General features: G+C 34.2%; 2 protein-coding genes across 4 annotated transcripts; one reads left to right on the top strand and one right to left on the bottom strand.

Moving 5' to 3' along the window:
- Window positions 1-2,383: 2,383 nt before the first annotated feature.
- Window positions 2,384-3,734, top strand: LOC128894428 (GPN-loop GTPase 3). Its single transcript, XM_054156155.1, has 3 exons — window positions 2,384-2,601; window positions 2,796-2,992; window positions 3,082-3,734. The coding sequence occupies exons 1-3, from the start codon at window positions 2,557-2,559 to the stop codon at window positions 3,668-3,670; spliced, it is 831 nt and encodes a 276-aa protein (XP_054012130.1). The 5' UTR covers window positions 2,384-2,556; the 3' UTR covers window positions 3,671-3,734.
- Window positions 3,735-3,755: 21 nt separating this feature from the next.
- LOC128894419 (PHD finger protein 12) lies at window positions 3,756-7,235 on the bottom strand. Of its 3 annotated transcripts, XM_054156141.1 has the most exons (6): window positions 7,154-7,235; window positions 7,003-7,079; window positions 6,695-6,894; window positions 5,457-5,731; window positions 4,356-5,371; window positions 3,756-4,238 (listed from the first exon to the last, which is right to left on the bottom strand). In XM_054156141.1, exons 2-6 carry the CDS (start codon window positions 7,048-7,050, stop codon window positions 3,858-3,860), a joined length of 1,920 nt encoding a protein of 639 aa, XP_054012116.1. In that variant the 5' UTR covers window positions 7,051-7,079; window positions 7,154-7,235; the 3' UTR covers window positions 3,756-3,857. The 3 variants fall into 3 exon arrangements, with proteins under 3 accessions (XP_054012116.1, XP_054012115.1, XP_054012114.1); XM_054156140.1 differs by having other exon boundaries at window positions 4,356-5,368; window positions 7,003-7,192; XM_054156139.1 differs by having other exon boundaries at window positions 3,757-4,238; window positions 7,003-7,192.
- Between the last annotated feature and the right edge of the window lie 14,810 nt (window positions 7,236-22,045).

The following is a 22,045-nucleotide window of genomic DNA, read 5'->3' on the forward strand; positions in this document are numbered from 1 at the left end:
TGTTTACCCAAAGTTACTTCGAGTTAGAAGGACTATTTGTTTACAAACACAGTCGACTGTTCGGATGATACTAACAAGCCTTATTTCATCAGTTATTCTTCGATAATCGTTACGTTCACGTGTATAACGCCACGTAAAAGCAATACCACGTATAATATATGACAACTTGTGATTTTTCACAATCCAAAGGGGAAATCATGTAGACAAATTGCTGGCATACTCAACATGAGAAAGAGTACAGTGGCAGATATCAAACGGTTCAAATACGAGGATCGTATAGACTTTATACCTTGAAAGGGCCAACCAAAGAAGTTGGATGGACGTGATAAGAGGAAACTAATAAGAATAATGAAGAAGGATCCTTCACTCAGTGCACCGAAATTAGCAACAGAGCTCTTAAATGAGACTAGGAAGAAGATACATCCCCAAACAATCCGCAGAGTCTTAAAAGATAGTGGTTACAATGGAAGAGTAGCTAGGAAGAAACCATATGTGAATGAACAGAATCGAAAGAAGAGATTAAATTTTGCTAAAGAATTTGTTTTGAAGGAAGAAACACGGTGGAACGATGTCACTTTTTCCCGCGAAAGTAAATTTAACATTTTTTTATCAGATGGATAAAAAATGGTGTGGCGTAAGAAAAATGAAGAATTTAAATTTAAAAATTTAAGGCTGTCTGTAAAGCATGGAGGAGGCAGTGTGCTTGTCTGGGGCTGTATATCCATATTTGTGCTGGGCAAATTAGTTCTAATTGACAATATTATGGACAAAAATGTGTATTTGAATATATTAAAAAATAATTTACGCAAAAGTGCTACACAAATGAGAATTTTAAACACATTTAAGTTTTACCAGAACAATGACCCGAAACATAAAGCATGCATCGTGCAAGAATATTTACTGTACAATTGTCCAAAAGTTTTATAACCACTGCCTCAATCAGCTGACCTCAATCCTATCGAAAATGTGTGGAATGAACTAGAGCGACGTATCAGGACAACAACAATATCTTCAAAAGAAATATTGAAACATTGGTTAAAAGAAGAATGGCATAGAATAACTATTGAATATTTAAAAAAAATCATTAGGAATATGCCACAACGTTTAAAAGAAGTGATACAACAGAATGACTACCCAACAATATATTAAAACACATTATTATAAAAAATTAGCCTCAAAATAAATAGTTTCTAAAAGTGTCCAAATATTAAAGTAACGCGAAAATCAGACAATGTTTTATTTAAATCGTGTTGTTTAACAACTATTGTAAGTTATATAAGTAAAACTTATACTATTGTTTACTACACATATACGTTAATATAATACTTGATTATGTTTTTTCTTTGTTTTATTAGATACGATGTTATGAAGTAAAAATCTCATAGTGTCCGAATATTAAAGCTAGTCACTGTATATTAAAAACAGTTTTCTGTATGAATAAAGGTATCTGACAATTCAGATTTTGACAACTTACCTTGTAATCAAGATTGATCAACACTTTACAACACTAGCTACAATTTGTTATTAAACCCTACATAACAAGTCTAAATTGAAAACGTTTTGCTGATATAAATATAATTAATAATGCAATAGTGTAAAAACTTTTAACACTTGGCAGGTTATGAACCAGTGATGGACATTCGTGGGATTTTTCCTGATCATGCGCATTGGAGCGAGCGTTGTAGTCCTCACTGCTGTATACACTTACTTAGAATTTAGGGTACCATTGGATCCCAGTAAGGAACAAAATACAGGGTGTCCCAAAAATGTTGTAACACCTTAAAAGAAGTGATTCGGGAGGTGATTTGAAACAACTTTTTCCTTAGTAAAAATGTTGTCCGAGGCTTCGTTGAAGAGGTATTAACGGAAAACACTGACCAATCAACGGGCGCTCCATTGGCGTACTCGCGCTCTGATTGGTCAGTGTTTCCCGTTATCTTCTCAACGAAGTCTCGGACAACATTTTCGCTAAGCAAAAAGTTGTTTCAAATTACCTCCTGAACCACCTTTTTCAAGATGTTACAACATTTTGGGACACCCTGTATAATGTCCTCTTCTTTTCCTCGATGATTCCTGACGTGGACGGCTGTGGTTTATTATCCATTTTCTTTTTAATTTTCCCTAATATTACACTCACGAACACTAACACTCTTGTACTTAATTTGTCCGTTAAAAACGCGGGGAAAATTGCACAGGCCCCTTAAATGCACCTCAGTTCGGATACATGTATGGTAGCAGACGACATGCAGCTGTGACGTCGTCTACGCAAGCGCAGAAAGGAATTCTTCGAAGGAAAAATCCCACGAATGTCCATCACTGTTATGAATGATGACATCTGTTTCGACTATCGACTCTCGATGGCCGACAACCGACGAACTACGCCGAACTGAATGATTCCGAGAGTGTAACCTAAAAACAACTCAAACTAACCTTACCTGATACAAAATAGTGAAGTTTGACAACTTTAAATTGTCACACATGGTCAAAACATAATTAAAGAATGCAAGTGCGTTCTATTTGATTTGTATAATATTTATTTAATAATAGACGAGAAAAATGAGATACGCACAACTTGTAATGGGACCAGCTGGCAGTGGGAAGGTATATTCTTTTTATCTGAACATATAATTACAGAGTGTATACAAGTTAAACCTAAGTTAGAACTTTAGACTAAAATCAAACCGAGAAGTTAAAAATGAATTGTTGATTATAATTTAACAATAATAAGTAAATAAAGTGTTGCTAAAAAAGATTATTCGTTTTATAAATTAATATGCTGTTAATTTTTATAATAGTCTACATATTGTTCTGCTATGCAACAACATGCAGCCAATGAGGGAAAAATTATAGAAGTAGTGAATTTAGATCCTGCAGCAGAGTATTTTGATTACGAACCTCTAGTCGATATAAGGGAATTAATTCAGTTAGATGATGCTATGGAAGATGCTGAATTGCAATTTGGGCCCAATGGCGGACTTGTGTTTTGCATGGAGTAAGTTTATCAATTAATTTTGATATATTTCTAGAACAATATATAGATTATCCTGGAGCTTGTATTCTTTCCCATAATTTTGTTCGTAGGTACTTATTAGAGAATTCTACATGGTTGGAGGAAAAATTAGGCGACGTGGATGATGATTACATTATTTTTGATTGTCCAGGTCAAATAGAATTATATACACACATGACAGTCATTCGTCAGTTAACAGCAATGTTGCAAAATCTCAATTTCCGTATATGTGGAATTTTTTTAGTAGACAGTCAATTTATGATCGATGGATCAAAATTTTTATCGGGCACAATGGCTGCACTTAGCGTAATGATTAATTTAGAATTACCACATATTAATATTCTTAGTAAAATGGATCTATTGTCAAAAAGTGCAAGAAAGCAATTAGATAAGTATTTAGAACCTGACCCACACAGTCTATTGGCAGATATGGAAAAAGATTCTTGGAATGAAAAATATAGAAATCTTACAGAGGCTATAGGAAGACTTATAGAAGATTATAGTCTAGTACGTTTTTACCCATTACATATAAAAGATGAAGAGAGCATTGCAGATATTAAATTAACGATCGACAACATTATTCAATATGGGGAAGATACTGATGTTAAAATCAGAGATTTTGATGAGCCTGATGAAGATGATGATAGAGATGGATTATAATGTTAAAGTGTAAAATTATTTCATTTAATAAAATATTTTTATAAAGTATTCTTTAGCAATTCATTTCTTACTCTGGATAGGGTGGAAAATAAAATTAAATTAAAAAATTAGTTTCATTAATTTAATTATTGTTAGCTTATGAAAATATCTGTACATGAAAATGAAGGAATATTTACAATGCAATGTTTCACCGCTCCAAATGTGCATTTATCGTATTGAATACAAATAATAGACATCCAAAAGCCAATGTTGACCCGTGAGCAATAATAGCACTCCCTTCCCAGCCCTCTTCTAAGTGATCTGTATTTCTTGTTTCGTATTTTGTTAAGTTACATTTACATAATACTCTCTTTCTTTCTGTTTGTTCTTGAGAAAGCAAAACTTTTTCTTTAATAATAGCTTTTACGGCTTCCGTCGTCTCTTGTTCTTTACTTATCAATTGTATTTTCTCATCAGTTTCTTCTTTTACTTGTTCTCTTACTACTTCGGTATAGTTACAAGAATAAAGCACATTATCAACCACTGTTCCATATTCGCTGTAGTTTAATAGTTCATAACGTTTTGTACTCTGCAAATAAAATAATACACATAATCAACATGATATTATATTCTCGAACATATGCCAAGAACGTATAATGCGATAGTATAAAATACGACTGAATTAATAGTATTTACACATCATTACCTCATCAAAGAAAATGATAGCATGCTTTGAAGATGTAAAGCTGCAGTTACCATAATTGGACAAAACTAAATCGCAGTTTGGGCCACTTCCAATAGTTAGTGTTTTATGAAACATAAAAGCTGGTGGTTTAGGTTTGTGGTTCAAAGAAAATAATGCAGCTCTAGCCATCATGTGACAATTAATTGTGTGATAATTTTCTCCATCTGAATCTAATATTTGTTCTAACCGTTGCAATGCTAATGCTTCCAATACTGGTCTTTCAAGTAACTGTACACCTTCTTTTACATCGTAACCAAAACGTTCTGCATAGTATTCAGCGGTATTATCGTCTATACACCTATTTTCATTTACATTTTCTTGTGTTACTTTCTCTTTACATTTAGTTTCATTACTTGTCTCTTCTCGATTATTTTCTTCTTTTATTTCATTGCTCTTCTCAACTTCTTTTTCTACTTCCATCAATTCTTCTGTTTTCTTTATATCTGTGCATTCTACTTTAGGCGGTTTACTATCATTACTTTCCACAACTTGTTCTATAGTGTTCTTGACTACTGGTCGTATCACAGCATCATGATAGAATTGTACAGGATCTAATTCTGGTGGATGTTCATAATGAAATTTAACAGAACAAGGAACCTTTACCCTTGTTCGACCTTCCAATTTGACCTTTGTCCGGAAGAGTGGGTTCGTTGCACGTGCTTTACGCAAAAAAGCTAACTTTACTGCGTGTTGATCTATACGTTGATTGGCATACTTGTCCCAGAGTTTTATACGTTCTGTTACCCTACACGATGTTAACAGATTCTGATCTATGAAATGATTTGGATGATTAGGACACATCCATCTACCAATAGGAAAAGCAGTTAGTGGAGGATCTAAGCAGTCTTGATGAAAATACAATGGACAGTAATCGCATGCAATTAATGGTGCTTTTCTGCAACTACGTCCACATTCAAAACACAAACGTGCTGGCAAAGGTACCATTAAGTTGCTGTCCAAACAATGACTTTTCCCTACTAATATAAAATAAGAGGATTATTATAGTTGAAATTAGCAAATATAATAAATTTTTATAATAAATAACAAATATATATTACGCACCATTATTATTTCCACATTGTTTGTTTCCTCTTCTACCAGAAACATAGTCTACTTTATTACTACCAGGAAACATTATTGGTAATTGTAACTCTTTAGGTAATTCAAACTCTCTGGGATTAACTAGGGATGCTGCTAATGCTAGTACCTCAAGAGCAGATTTCTTCTTGTTTTTTTCATTTCCTTTGCTATCCAGAAGATTTCTTTTTGATGCACAACGACAAGCATGACATAACCATTCTCCATTAGGTATATCTGCTGGATCCACTGCTGGATAACTAAATAATTACATTTCAGGATTATATTTAATGTGCTTTTGTCTTTACAAAGGTTCAATAAAAATCTAATATAAGCAGATATTAATGTATACTTTCTAAACACAGAAATAAAAGATCTACTATATTATTTTTCAGTATAAAATGTTTTATTATTACAATATTAAATAAATTAGATATTGTTCAATAACACAACATCAAACAAAATTTATCTGTAGTACCACGTAAAGTTGTATAGTAATTTTTTTGTATATGGTATTCCAAAACTATAAAACAAGCTGAAACATGTAGATTTCTCATATTAAAAGAAATTACGATATCTTTTGCAATCTTTCTATTGCAGGCTTCATTTTCAAAATGAATTTCATTTTCATAGTTCGACTTTCGATGTGCACTTTATAATGTTAAGTAGTCTATTAATTGTAAGCACATACACATTTCTTTTCACGTGAAATTATATAAAATAAAAATTGTTCTATGGTGGTTGAATAAAACAGTGCTTTACCTGATTTTGTAACAAATGTGTTAAAATAATAAAAGTCTGAAAAGTTTCTATTATTTTAGTGCATCAAGAATTGTTAATATCAGTGACAACATGATTTACAAAATATAAAAATATGAGATGTATTACAATTAATTTGTGACGATACAACATATATAAATATTTATCTTTTTGAATTTTGCTCATTTGCTAGAACATGTATGTGCTTGTTCTCATTCTGTTACTTAAGATGTAAACAGCTTGAATTGAAAACCAAATCCTAAAACTTCAATTTCTTATATTTCAAAAATTAAATCTTAGATCCAGATTGATGACGAATTTTTTATTTCTTTGGTATATGGAATATATATACCATTCAGATTTGTTCTTACAATTTTGGAATAAACGTGTAGACAACTGTTTGTATGAAAAAGATTAAACATGGATGATGTTTAACTTCCTTTTCTAAAGAAACTTGAACTCACTGGCATTGCAAATGATATGACGCAGGACATTTGTCACAGCATATAAGTTCTCCCCCATCTCTACAGGCATCGCAAATATCACGATTATGACCTCGTCCTCGTCTTTTAAAGTATGGATGCTTCTTCTCTTCCTTGTCCTTTTTACTTTTGGCTGTTTTTGAATCTTCTGATACAGGTGGTGCTATTAGAGCTTGAATTTGCTGAAAATATGAAAATCACTTGAAAAAGTGGAAATTCTTATAATTAAAATTTGATGTACACGATATAATCTTATTTAGGTAAATTATTCGTATTTCTGTTTTACTCACTGGCATCAATCCTCCGATCATCGGAAAACCATATTCTACAGTACCCATTTTGACACAAGCTTTTAATTTTTGAAACCCTAAAATTACTTTCTCAATCAATTTTTTTCTAATTATCATACAACATTTATTTGTTAAGCAATAACAGACCTACCCCCACTTTCTATTTTTCATATCCAAATTGGTTATGTTTAAAACTTAGAAAAAGAAGATACTAGATATATAGCCTCTATCTGTATGGAACACTACAGATCACACTGTGCCCTGTCAAGGCACGCCTTAAACAATTTTCTAATGATCACTTGATTAATTACTTATTTTACAAGTTTAAATTGATATAAATAAAATAAAGTAAATAAAATAAATAAAATATCAATTATAAAAAAATTAAATTTCGTGAAATGTTGGAATAAGTTACATGACATTTGATTGTTATTTTTATTATATGTAAGAGGAATACCGTTCTACAGGAAAAGAAATGTACTCAGATGTTTAATATTTTCTATTAGATGCATTTAATAATATTTATTTGATACTGTTGCCAGGGCCGGTTTTAGCAATATTGGCGCCCCAGGCAAGATTATCGTGGCGCCCCGTCAGGGGTATATACAGGGTGTCCCCAAAATATTGTAACACCTTGGACGAGATGGTTCGGAAGGTGATTTGAAACAACTTTTTTCTTAGCAAAAATGTTGTCCGAGGCTTCGTTGAGGAGATATTAACGGAAAACTCCGACCAATCAGAACGCGAGTATAGCGGCGGAGAGCGGTTGCCTAGCGCGTAGCCCACGCCCACCGCGGGGGGTCCTCCGACATACTCGCGTTCTGATTGGTCGGGGTTTTCCGTTAATATTTCCTCAACGAAGCCTCGGACAACATTTTGGCTATGGAAATAGTCGTTTCAAATCACCTCCCGAACCACCCCTCTCAAGGTGTTACGACATTTTTGGGACACCCTGTATATCGGTATATTCGTATACTAGAGACACCGGACTGGGACGCCACCAATCTGGCGCCCCGGGCGGTTGCCCGATCGCGCCCTCCCCTAACGCCGGCCCTGACTGTTGCGACAGTGATGGACAAAACGCTAGGTTTTGAATAAATCTGAAGTTTGCAGATATGTTTGTCTCGTTTCCGCTTTTGAACACTTTCCAGAGAAAGAAACGAGACAAACATATCGGCACACTTCAGATTTATTCAAAGCCTAGAGTTTTGCCCATCACTGAACAAAATAAATAAAATTAGTGTGGCGAAAAGGTCCCTAGACCGGTCCGCATTATTATAGGTTAGTTAGCTAGTAAGTTTTTGTTACTTAGTTGGTAAGCTTAGTTTCTAAGTTACCCTCTCCTCTGTCCTGTAACAGATACCGTGAACAAAGGAAGATTTTCCTATTCATTCTATAGGCACGTTCCGATTGAAAAATATGTAAAATAAAGTGCAACCATACGCGGAAAAGAACACGTGGCTCCCAGTTCATTCGATAATAGTATTAGCTCTCCCACAAATTTATAATACTTGAGACTATAATAAATTTATGTTCAGAATATAAGTGGTTTTATTTTCAAGTTTTAATGATCACACGTATTGAACAATCAGAAAGCAATTTATTAATTAGCAAAATCAAACAACAATTCAAAAAGATAAATGGAACAAAAGACGGTAAAAGAGATCCTCTTCTGAATTGATAAAAAAGTTTCCGCCAAAGTTCAGGTGATAACCCACTGCGGAGTCGATAAGGAAGTAACCATTTACCAGGTATCAGTCACAGTATTTTTATTTATGTAAGAGGTGGATGAGAGTGTCTCAGTTGAAAGCAACGACGTTGGAAGTGTTTACAGGCCGAACAAAAATTTGGTCAGGTTGATCAATAAGCATGATGTTCACTCAGAGGACGACATCGAGAAACTAATTAAATGTGTTGTTTTATAACGTGTTTCCCAGCCACGTGGTAGGAGATCGTGGTTCTTAAATAAGGTTACACACACTTGTGATAAGATAGTTTAATATGTATATAGAGTAATGAAAAGAATATCGTAAAAGGTAATTTTTTGAAATACAGAATATTAGTCTCCTTGACTTGTCTTATGCGCTATATAATATTTCGCTCTTACACGCTATATCTTTCTATCTTACGCGCCATTCGCTAACCAACTGCCCTCTACCAACCGTCTTCCACTTGTGTGGAATTATCAGTGCTACCAACAAAATGGATTCAAGACCTAGACCTAGTAGATATCATCATGAACAGGCTAGATCCAAGACCGAGAGAAAGGAGAGGGAGGGTAAGCAGACAGGAACATGTCTAGTACCAACCGTCGCAAACTGACGTTCTTATTCTTTTACCGTTCTCTGATAATTACCTCTTCTTTTTACCGACTATTGATAATTACCGACCGTTGGTACCAATTATCGACCGTTAGTTTCTCCCCTCTTCCACTGGTGTTAATTACCGGCTGTTGGTATCAGAAATGGGCAAAGCCCTAGACTTCGAATAAATTTGAAGTTTGCCTGTGTGTTTGTTTTGTTCACCTCTTTGGAAAATGTTCAAAAAAGGAAACGGGATAAGCATATGAGCAAACTTCAGATTTATTCGAGGCCTAGGGTTTTGCCCATCACTGGTTGGTAATAATTACCGATCCCACTTACTGACCGTTGGTAATAATTACCGACACCCACCACCATCCTCCCACGGAGCCCCCTGGCTTACAATTCTCCTAGTATACTTACTTATGGGTAACAGAGCTTTTTACTAAGGAATTTCGACAATTAATTTTGAAAGCCAAGTGTCGATGAAAACAAATCTAGAGAGAATTCGCAATTTTTGATGAGAGTAGATAAATAAATATTAGATTCTACAGTTTCTAATTGTTACGAGACAACAATTTTAGGCCTGCATACTTTCCCATGCGAATAAGTCCGGGCAGTTGACGTGTTATCCCTTTGCACTCGAGAGGTGACTCTCAGCGACCATTAGGTTTCACGCAGCAAATCTATCAGCAATAATATTTCTTTAGGTTTAATTTCTTTGGAACTCGAAGTGTCAATAAAACGATTGTCGTTGAGGCGAAGGTGACCTGACTCTGAAGTCTCAATATTTAGAGGTTCAATTTTAAAATTATTCAATGTTTAGAGCTTTAATTTTTAGAGTATTCAAACTTTGGGGGTTAAATTATTAGGGCATTCAATTTTTAGAGGGTTAATTTTTGGATATTCAATATTTAGTGGTTCAATTTTTAGATTATGCAATTTTTAGGGTATTCAATTTTTAGAGGATTAATTTTTGGATACTCAATATTTAGAGGTTCAATTTTTAGATTATTCAATTTTTAGATGCTCAATTTTCGTGAGATTAATTTTTATTTTAATTTTAACCCTTTGCACTCGAGGTCACCACTAGGTTTTCTTTAGGTTTAATTTATTTGGAACTCCAAGTGTCAATAAAATGATTGTCAGTGAGGTAAAGGTGGCCTCATTCTCAAATCTATTAGGTGAACCGGAAAATAATGTCGTTTTTGCAATTTTAAATACTTGTTTATCAATCATCAGCTCATTGATTTTTATCGATCTGGCATTGACAATTTGCACACTAGATAGCAAAAGGCTATTGATAACGGGAGCGATTATACAATTAATAATTAAAAATAGAAATTTATAAAAAATTTGTTTGAATTTAATGTAAAAGAAACGACATTACTTTCCAGTCCACTTAATAGATAGCTTAGAATTCATGGCAATAGAATGCTAAGAAAGCATCTCGAGTCGTTGGTAGATACCAGAAAAAAAGGCCACGAGTGCAAAGGATTAATAACGGTGAAGCATTTAAATTACCATGTCACCGATTCATTTATCCCGCGAAACATTCTACAAGACTTCTGTTCTTTCTCGATTTGTTTTCTGCTTTTCTCAATTTCGATAGTTGAATTATTTGGTGTATTTTTCTGTCAAAGGTAGCAATTGGCATGGAATATTCCCTCGAAGCGGAGCAGTTTGTATGATAAATTGCGAGCCAACCGTACCCAAGTACTTACCGTGCTGCACGGGAGAATTGCCCTAGGCAAGGACGCGCATTATTGGGTAGAATTACATTAAACAAACATCCCATATGTCGGCCTATCCCTCTATTCCAATGTTTTTTTTTTTTTTTTTTCTAACAAAGGGCACGTAACGATATGTACAGGTACTCGCTTTAATATTCAGTCGTATGCCATGGTACATTTGTATGCTTCGAAAAACGAGAAACTATTTACAATGGATGAAGAAAGTATTCGTACACCGATCAATTTCCAAAAACACTATGTAAAATTATAATTTATTAACTTACTTTTTATAAACAATGACATTCTACATATTCTTGGAAATCTCTAGAATAGATAGATTACAAAAAAAATATAGCTATTTATGTAAGTTGCGAAATTAACAAGAAAAAACATTTAATCGATAGAAATGTTGAAGCAATAAGTATTTGCACAACTGTTTAATTCTTAAAACTTCATTAAAAGAAAAAGAAATTTACATTAGTTTACGAGTATATGATACTTCCTTCGTGGGATTTCCTTTTGATTTTATAATTATTGCAACTCTTCTAAGCGTTAAATTAACTAAATTATTTGTTATTCGAAGTAGGATCTTCTTCAATTCCTCTATTAGAGCCTTTTTTAAAAATACTTTACTGGAAATTTGATGTTTTCTAATTCGAACGAAGCAATAAACTAACGTGTTTACGTTAGAAACTTCACTGTTAATGGTTCGTCATAAGAATCGTACAAATACTTATTACTTCTATACTTTTACACACTAATAACTGTTATTTTTAATCAAAAAGTTAAAAAAATTGATATTTTTTAATCAATTTATTCTTCGATTTTTTCCCTTATATTCTGTGTTGATTATCTTGAATTTCAATAATAATCAATTTTTTATTTATTTTTATCTCTGATTTCATCGTTAGATTGTAGTTAAGTGATGCGTTATAATTATTGCGTACCTATTATGGCGTATTTTTCATCGCAATCAACATATTAATTATAAGTAACAAATTGACGATCAAGGAGGAAAAACTCATTAGTGTTGTAATCAAGTGTTGTTGATTATTTACTTAGAATTTTCAATTTTTGAAAACAAAGGCTTTTTCAGTATGCATATAGCTAGAAACTATATAGAAAAATTAATGTGAAGATTAACATGCTAATGCATAAAATTCTTTCATAAATTGCAGACTGTTTCTAAACACACTCCAGAGCATAACCACAGCACTGTCTATAATTGAATGTATCAGGAGCATCGATGTGGAATTTATTTCGTTTAAATATATGTAGAAACCAATAAGAAGGATGGTCAAACTACTTGAAGTTCCAAAAAATGCTTCAGTGTCTAAAATTAACTATATTGTATGAATAATGAAATATTATATAAATATTAATCAGAAAACGTCTTTAATAGACAAACAACATATTGAATAATACTAACATCATCAAAATAAGAAATATTATTGAATTTAATTACACGTCCAATCGCTATGAATTGGTAAAGTGTTAAGATTTACTACGTTTAGATCTTCGCTAAAATTGCAATTTAAACAACTTCTTTTCACGCATGACAAATATTCTCGTCATAACTCAAACCATTGCCATTTCATCGAGACATCTATACTTCTGAAAACCAGCTGAGTACATATTCTGTATTAGAATTTCGATATGTTACACTTTGTAACGCAGCTACAGTGGGTGTAGAAAGTATTCGTACACCGATCAATTTCCAAAAAAACTGTGTAAAATTGTAATTTGTTAACCTATTTTTTATAAACAATGAAATTCTACATATTCTTGGAAATCTCTAGAATAGATAGAGTACAAAAAAAAATAGCTATTTATGTAAGTTGCGAAATTAACAAGAAAAAAACAATGAATCGATAGAAATGTTGAAGCAATAAGTATTCGCATAAGTGTTTAAAAGTACTTTCCCGGAAATTTGATGTTTTCTAATTCGCACGGAGCAATAAACTAATGTGTTTACGTTGCAAACTCTGCTGTAAATAGTTCTGCATAAGAATCGTACAAATACTTATTGCCTCTATACTTTTACCCACTTTTCGCATTTTGTTTTTGTTAATTTCACAAATTATATTAACTAGTACATGTTGTTTGGACTATATCTATCTTAGAGACTTCGGAGAATATGTAAAATATCATTGATTATAAAAAAGGAAGTTAGGAAACTACAATTTCACACAAAAGTTTTTTGCGAAATTGATCGGTGTACGAATACATTTTACACCCACTGTAACTATAGCACCACTGATATTATTAAGATTTTTTAAACTGAAAACAAAAATTCAAAAAAACTAGTTGGATAATATGAAAAAGCGATGTAAATAATTAATTTCAGAAGAAATATATTGAACTAGTCTAAGCATATATCGAGATAAATTCGAAAAACATTACAGAATCGGTGCAAAACTATAGCACCACCTTCATTTTCATCGCACTTCAAGCGTGTTTGTCACAACATTTTCATCTAATTCAGAGTTTTATTTACTAATTAATACAATGCCACGCGGTAAGTATCTTACTGAGAAAGAGCAAGGTAAAATTTTAACTTATAACAAGCTAGAACTGAGAATTAGAGAAATTGCACGTAAACTTGGGCGATCCCGTAAAGTAACATCAAATTTTTTACGTAATCCGTCGAAATATGGCCAAAATAAGAAAGGAGGACCTAAGAAGAAACTGTCCCCACGTGCTGAGAGGCAGATTATTAAAATTGGGAGTAATAGTTTGAAAAGCTGTCGGGAAATTGCAGCGGAATGTAGACTCCAAGTGTCACGTTGGACCATTCAACGTGTCTTTAGAAGGAATCCAAACATTTCCAAACAAAAACTAATTTCAGCACCCGTTCTTTCTAAACGCCACAAAATAGCAAGAATGGAATACGCCCGCGCAAAACATGAATAAAAACTGGGATCATATAAGTTTAATGTTAATCGACAAATTAAGAGGTGACATTATTTTCTTCCATTTAACGTTCTTTGTTAGGTAACATTTTCCGATGAGAAAAAGTTTAATCTCGATGGCCCAGATGGGTTCAATTGTTACTGAAGAGACCTACGAAAAGACTCAAAATATTTCTCTAAACGGAATTTTGGAGGGGGAACGTTAATGATATGAGCTGCGTTTTGCTCGAGTGGCAAGCTGGAATTAGCGTTTCCTTTATCCAGAATTAATAGTTTACGAGTACATTGAAATATTGGAGAACAATTTGTTGCCGTTTATTCATTCGAAGAACCACATTACTTGGACGCATCAACAAGATAATGCCCGAATACTCAAAAGTCGAGCAACACTAAGGTGGTTTCAAACAGTTAATATAAATTTATTAAAGTGGCCAGCATGGTCCTCGGATCAAAATCCGATGGAAAATTTATGGGGTATGATGGTACGGTGTATTTATGCACTTAACCAACAATTTTCGAGCATTTCGTAGTTAAAAGAAGCTGTACTAAAATCCTGGAATGAAATTAACGATGAAATTTTGAAAAAAACTAGTTGGGAGTATGCCAAGTCGCATTTTTGAATTAATCGAGAAGAAAGGAGGTCCTACACATTATTAAATCATTCCCTTTTATACATTGAAATTATAATTTAATCATTACAAGACTGCGGAAGTTTATGCACGATAAATATGTAACGTGCATATGCAAAATATGCATGAAAAATATGCAAAATATGCACGAAAAATTTGAAAAAAATGTAGTATAATAAGTAATATATTAGTATGTTACAGAATAATCGTTATGTACACATGTATAAAATACTTTTCACAATTATTCTTGTATATCATAATTCGCGTGACAATAAATTATGAGCATTTTTACCAAGTTTAATGGTGTTAGTTGGTGGCGTTTGTCTGTCAAAATTAATTTATACGCGGAGAACGATCGCACTACGTCACACGAAGTAATCGGTGCGTATTTAAATTTAGACAACATTGTTCCGGCACACTTACTGGTCCTTGAATGCCCTCGTTATTTAAAATATTAGAAATTTTCGATAATGTAGAAAATCCTACTCTAGAAAATCCTTCTTTTACATTTTTTTCTAATCTTTTCACCGCAATCACCAGGAATACTTTTTAGATGTATTATACTATTCATATGTTCCTTTGTTTCACATAAATTACCAGTTTCTTCGATTTTCCTCTTATGTATGGCGGTATTTATGTGTTGGTTTAAATACGATTTCCTTTCAAACTTCACATTAACTTCATATTATTAATAACAAAATTGGAATTGTTTTTTTATCCAATTTAGCATTAATGCTTTTTTACTTTTTTTAACTTTTGGCATTTTTAGAGAATTAAAAGACACTTGAACATATTCACTTCTTCACAGAGATCATATTAACTGCGATAATTGAACTGAAGTATTCAAATTCGAAATACAAACTGTCTGTCACACCTAACGGTCGATTAGCAACACAAGGTTACAGAAATATGGTATCATATGGCCAGTATTTGTGTAACACAACACAATTATGATACGAAAGTATGGTGATACACGAAACTAATTTGTCGAGATAGATATTTCACATAAGCACGATAAATAACATATGCAATATATTATTGCATATGTCTATAAACATAAATATGCAAAATATGCAACATGAAAAATATATTTTTATAGCACTCTAATTTCAAATCAAATTTCTGTCTACGTCGCATTCTTTTAACTATTTCCTATAAAGATATGCATTTGCATAATCTTCCGCAGTTTAATCATTACATTACAATTTAATATTGTTATTATGTTATAATTCCATTGGTGCTATGGTTGTGTACCCATGAAATATCTATAGTATTATTAATTAGTTGTCTTAAACAAATGTTATGTTCGCCGTTTCATCATCGCTATAATATATTTTTAGCCTCTTTCACATGATACTATTAAAAATTAGAAATTATTAATTAAATCTAGAAAACGCGCGAAAATTGTAGCCGTGCTATAGTTATGCACCTTATTATATATCTCTAAACAACTACCTCGAGAGAGAAGGAAGAAGCATAGGAAAGAAAATCGCAGGTAGGAAAGTAGCGTCTAACCGCAAAGTAACAGCTTCTGGTCGTGGTCGGTGGTAGATGTCGTTGATTTAGAGGCGCGGTGAGGGCGCTGGGGGCTGTGATGGGAAGTTGGGATAAGGATGGCTTGTTGCGTAAGCCGATTAGAGCATCATGGCAGTCACTCCTGCCTCGTGCGTCAGGGCTGATGTTCCTCCGGCGCTATTGGTGCACGGGACGCGGATATGCCGGGCAGAGACATTAAAATCGCATCAAATATGTAGAGAGTCGCCCTCTCGCTTCCTCCATGCCAGCGGATGCGGGCCACTCGTCGACATCCGTGCAGGCAAAAAGCTTCGCCTGTCCTGGAAGTCGCATCTCTTTCTAGCTGATCTTCCTTTAGACCCATCGACAGGAGACTGCGTGTGCCGCGAATTTTTAAGGAATTATTGGGAAACTGGCGAGCAACGTCGAAGCTGCCGCGGGAATTAACTATCCAACGTTAATGCGCGTTCCCTTGTGTTCGTTTGGAACGTAAACTCCTCTTTAGACAATCCTGGGACAAATTTAAACCAACCTCTCTGCTTTTAAACTGGCGACATTACTTTAGGCGAATTTAAATATTCCTGGCGGAGAAATTTATATTCTGTCTTACGATGTGGCTCTTCTGGGATTAGCGAACCTTTGGTTGGGCTGATTTTTTTTTTATCATAGGTAGCTCTTGAAAAAGTGAGTTTTTGTTGCACCGATTCCGGTGAACACATACTTTGCAACTTTTTTTTAACGTGGAGGAGCGTCATGGCACCAGGCTCGGAATATACTGTCTTACTAGGTTTGGGCTAGTTTTTGGTGGAGATGGCACTATTGAATACCGTTAATGTAAATACTGTCTGAGAAGATTTGAAGTAGTTTTTGGTGGGAGCGGCAATATCAAATACCGTTGATGTACATACTGTCTTAATAGGTTTGTGCTAGCTTTTGGATGAGGCGACAATATTGAATTCCGTTAATGTACATACTGTCTCAGTAGATTTAGGGTAGTTTTTGATGGAGACGGCAATATTGAATACCGTTAATGTGCATACTGTCTGAGAAGATTTGGAGTAGTTTTTGATGGGAGCGGTAATATCGAGTACCGTTAATGTAGATACTGTCTGAGTAGGTTTAGGTTAGTGTTTGTATTGTTAGTATTGAACACTGTTAATGTAATCATCTGTTGTTCCTCCACGAGAAAAAAAAAGTTTGAAATGATGTACTCGCATAGGCAAATAAAACTTCATATATTTACTTTATTTATAAGTTTTAGAGATCAACCAACATTCCTACACTTTTTGGAGTGAAATTTGGGTAAATTAAAGTTTATTATTTTTAACGTTAACCACTTATTTCTTTTCTTATTAATTTTATTTTAAATTACATCATACACTGAATACATCTTTCTCTGACTGTAGTTACTCTACGTTACAAAGGCACAGGCAAAGGCGTCCAAGTTTCCCCTATTGATCAATTCTGCGATCGCGTAGCAATCTCCTCGTCTTCCTACTCGATAATCAGCTGTCCGATTAATCGTCATAAATAATTTCCCGCCACTGATGAATTCGCCGTCGACGCGAACGGAGCGAAACGTGTGAAAACGTGTAGAGACTTCAGCCGATTTCCTCGGTTAATCTCCACCCTTAGGAACCGTTCGAGACCGGACAATCGCGCGCTGTAATTGGACGAGGGCCCTTTGCGGTCTCCTCAAGATGTTCCCTCGTTCCACTCGACCGACGACAATCAACGATCAACGAAGTCGGTTGGTCAGTTGTACTTACTTTTTCAACTATTTTCCACCTATCCGTTGATAAGGCCAGACAACCCTCAATTTTAACGCTTTATATCTATCGATGCAGAGCGTAACTATAATTGATATACAGGGTGGTTATTTTCTCTGATGACATTGAAATATCTCGAAAACTGTGCATCAGATCGAAACAGATGAATAAATGATCGAAAAAAATACATACAGGGGCTGTATAATATATTCGTACACCGATCAATTTCCTAAAAAACATTTGTGTGAAATTGTAGTTTCTTAACTTCCTTTTTTATAATCAATGATATTTTACATATTCTCCGAAGTCTCTAAGATAGATATAGTCCAAACAACATGTACTAGTTAATATAATTTGTGAAATTAACAAAAACGAAATGCGAAAAGTGGGTAAAAGTATAGAGGCAATAAGTATTTGTACGATTCTTGTCTTGTGACGAACCATTTACAGTAGAGTTTCTAACGTAAACAAAATTAGTTTATTGCACCGTACGAATTAAAAAACATTAAATTTCCAGTAAAGTACTTTTAGAAATGGCTCGAATAGAGGAATTGAAGAAGATCCTACTTCGAATAACAAATAATTTAGTTAATTTAACGCTTAGAAGAGTTGCAATAATTATAAAATCAAAAGGAAATCCCACAAAGGAAGTATATACTTGTAAATTAATGTAAATTTATTTTTTTTTTAATGAAGTTTTAAATATTAAACAGTTGTGCGAATACTTATTGCTTCAACATTTCTATCGATTAAATGTTTTTTCTTGTTAATTTCGCAACTTACATAAATAGCTATATTTTTTTTGTAATCTATCTATTCTAGAGATTTCCAAGAATATGTAGAATGTCATTGTTTATAAAAAGTAAGTTAATAAATTATAATTTTACATAGTGTTTTTGGAAATTGATCGGTGTACGAATACTTTCTACACCCACTGTAAATTTGACCTAGGAGTTTTTGCATTTTCGACAAAAATAAAAATGAGCAAAAAATCGTTGAAAATTGGGGACATCTCGAGAAAAACACATCAGATAAAAAAAAAAACAAATGTAGACTCAGTTGACATTTTCAAAAATGCCATTCAACACCGAATTGACTCCGTCCCCCCACAGTGGAGCGTCGAACAGTACCCTCTTCGATTTGTCAGTGAAATACGATGTCGATTTGGGGTTTTCCATTGAAGAATTGCAAATAATTTCCTCTCGTACCTTCAGGAGGTGAGGGTGGCGAGTCAATTGGGGGTCGAGTTTGGTATCACTGGATGTCCCCCTTCGTAACGAACAACTTTCATTACTCGCTTGTTTTGATCTGATGCATACTTCTCGAGATATACAGGGTGTCCCAAAAGTCGGGGAGGAGCGGGAAATGGGGGGTAGCTGAGACGATTCTGAACAACAATTTCTTTTGCAAAAATGTTGGATGGGGCTTCGTTAAGGAGATATTAAGGGAAAACCCCGACCAATCAGAGCGCGCGTAGACCGTTCGAGCGGCCGCAGTAGCGAAGGCTACGCGCTGGCGGCCGCGCTTGTACGCGAACAAGTGACTCGACGCGCATCGAAGGACATTGACGCGGCCGCCAGCGCGTAGCCTTCGCTACCGCGGCCGCTCGAACGGTCTACGCGCGCTCTGATTGGTCGGGGTTTTCCCTTAATATCTCCTTAACGAAGCCCCATCCGACATTTTTGCAAAGGAAATTGTTGTTCAGAATCGTCTCAGCTACCCCCCATTCCCCGCTCCTCCCCGACTTTTGGGACATCCTGTATATACTCACAACGCAAGTCTCAAATTAATCGTCATTACAATGTATCTGTAAACAAACTTCGATAGCCAAAAAATGTTACTGATTGTTGTTATATCAATCTTCTAATTTCTCAAATTGATCTCCATTATAATGAATCTATACACACAACGCTAGTCTCAATTTGCTGACTATTACAGCATGTCTATATAAACTTCAATAAAAAAAAAGATACAACAAATTTCACTTACTGTTGTTCTTCTAACAGATTACAACTGTGTTTTCCAATTATTGTCATAACTTTCTGCCATAACTGCATGCAGACTACTACAGGACAATGATCGAGAATATGATTTTGCAGTAATATTAACCATTTGTACTCGAGAGGTGATTCTCGGTCACCACTAGGTTTTACGCAGTAAATCAACCAACAATAATGTTTGTTTACGTTTCATTTCTTTGGAACTTAAAGTGTCAATAGAATAATTGTCAGTGCAGTAAAGGTCAGTAAAAGGTGCAGTAAAATCTCAAATTAGTTTGCGATCACGAATCCGGCTACATCTTCCAAGTCAATCTTAGCTTAGCATTCGAGTTACTGGTAGATACCAGAAAAAAAGGCCTCGAGTGTAAAAGGGTTAATATGCCACGTAGGCATTTTTCTCGATGGATAAAACGAAGAAAGGTTCTTCGTTTCAGAGTCTGTTCGATCCAAGAATAACAGAATTGACGAAACGTTAATATTACAGCAAAGTCACATTTTCGATCATTCCTTGAACAAATATTGCAAATACTTAATGTAACTATTATCAGAAATGAATTTTTAGTTATTCCAGCTAACAGATATAAAGATACATACAAATTTCTCACGATTACTGTGTTCGATGAATACTTTTTCTGAACCGTGATTCTTATTAATGTAGTATCCGAGCCTCCCATACACAACAATAAGGAGTCAAAACGAGAACAGGAAATGTAGGGTACGGGATTGGTCGCGCAGGTAAAACGGTCGACAGTGGATCCCAGGATCGTGGGTTTCGAATCCCCGTGCCTTAGTTTTCCTTTAGGCTCCTACATTAATATTTAATCGAAGACTGAATCTTACCACATGCATTATAAATATTCAATTAATTCGGAGATGTACATATTTAACGCATTTCAATGCTTCAGATTATTATACCAATGTTATTCGAGAAAGTAACTCATTTCCAAAAATGAAAAGTGAACGAAGAAAATGAAAAGCATTTACGTTATTTAACGCATTTTAATGTTTCACATTAATCGTACCAATGTTATTCAAGAAAGTAATTCATTTTCGAAAATGAAAAGTGAACGAAGAAAATGAAAAGAACACGGGAATAACTTAAATAAGCATTATACTTTCGTAAGCCGAGGGCTGAGATATTATTGTTGCAATGGCAGCCTCGAAGTCGGAGATAGTTGAGCTGTTAGTCTTTGTTAATACCGACGGACCCATAGCAGAACTATGGGGAGCCGTTGGAAGGTTTGCGTGGAGCTATGGGGAGTGAATAAGAAATTGGATGTCATGGACGAACCCGTGACAGAACTATGGGGAGCTGGGAATGTTAGCTTTTGCCTTGTAACATATTAATGCGGTACAGTTGGAATAGTTAATATCCTTTTACCGTGGATCACCTCACACTGAATAATTCAAATTGTTAGATAATTTCGAACAACCACGAGTGTTCACTAATGCATGTTCTGTATGTCTATCCCATGATCTATCGGGATATTACACTCAGAATTACATGACTTATGAATTTAACCATACTTTTGAACCATCGCTAGTTAACCCTTTGACTGCGAGACGATCTTTGCTGGAAATTCTAAGAGGCTTGTTACAGATGCAAATTTAAAAAAAATATCAGCCTATGGGGGATGATGAGACGGAACTTTTTTATATGTACAGTTTATTCATAGGACGTTTAGTTTCAGAAGTAAAGATTGAAATCTTAAAAGACATTTGACCTGAAATTAAATTTTTCCAACGAACTTCTATCTTTTCAATTTTTATTTTCGAAACTAAGCATCCTATAAATAAACTGTTAATATAAAAAAGTTTCAGCTCATCATTTCCTATAAGCTGATATTTTTTAAAAATTCGATCGTTCAACTGTTGTCTTATTTTCTTTAAGAAAACAGCAACAGAATCAGACCACCACGAAATCCAGGAAAGAGGTCCATTAAGTTTCTAATTTTTATTATTAGAACTAAACGTCTTACGAATAAACTGTAAATATAAAAAAATGTTTCGTTTTGTCATATTCTATAAGGTGATATTATTTTAAAATTCATATTTCTATGCCTCTTAGAATTTTTAGCAAAAATACTATTTGCCTATTTGAATGAAAGTGGTAGCATGCTTTCTATTTAGCCACATGTAAATTTGTTATACATAGAGAAACTTTGATATGTTTTGAACGGTTTAA

The sequence above is a fragment of the Hylaeus anthracinus genome, unplaced genomic scaffold (assembly GCF_026225885.1).
Source record: "Hylaeus anthracinus isolate JK02 unplaced genomic scaffold, UHH_iyHylAnth1.0_haploid 3, whole genome shotgun sequence".
NCBI classification, from domain to species: domain Eukaryota; kingdom Metazoa; phylum Arthropoda; class Insecta; order Hymenoptera; family Colletidae; genus Hylaeus; species Hylaeus anthracinus.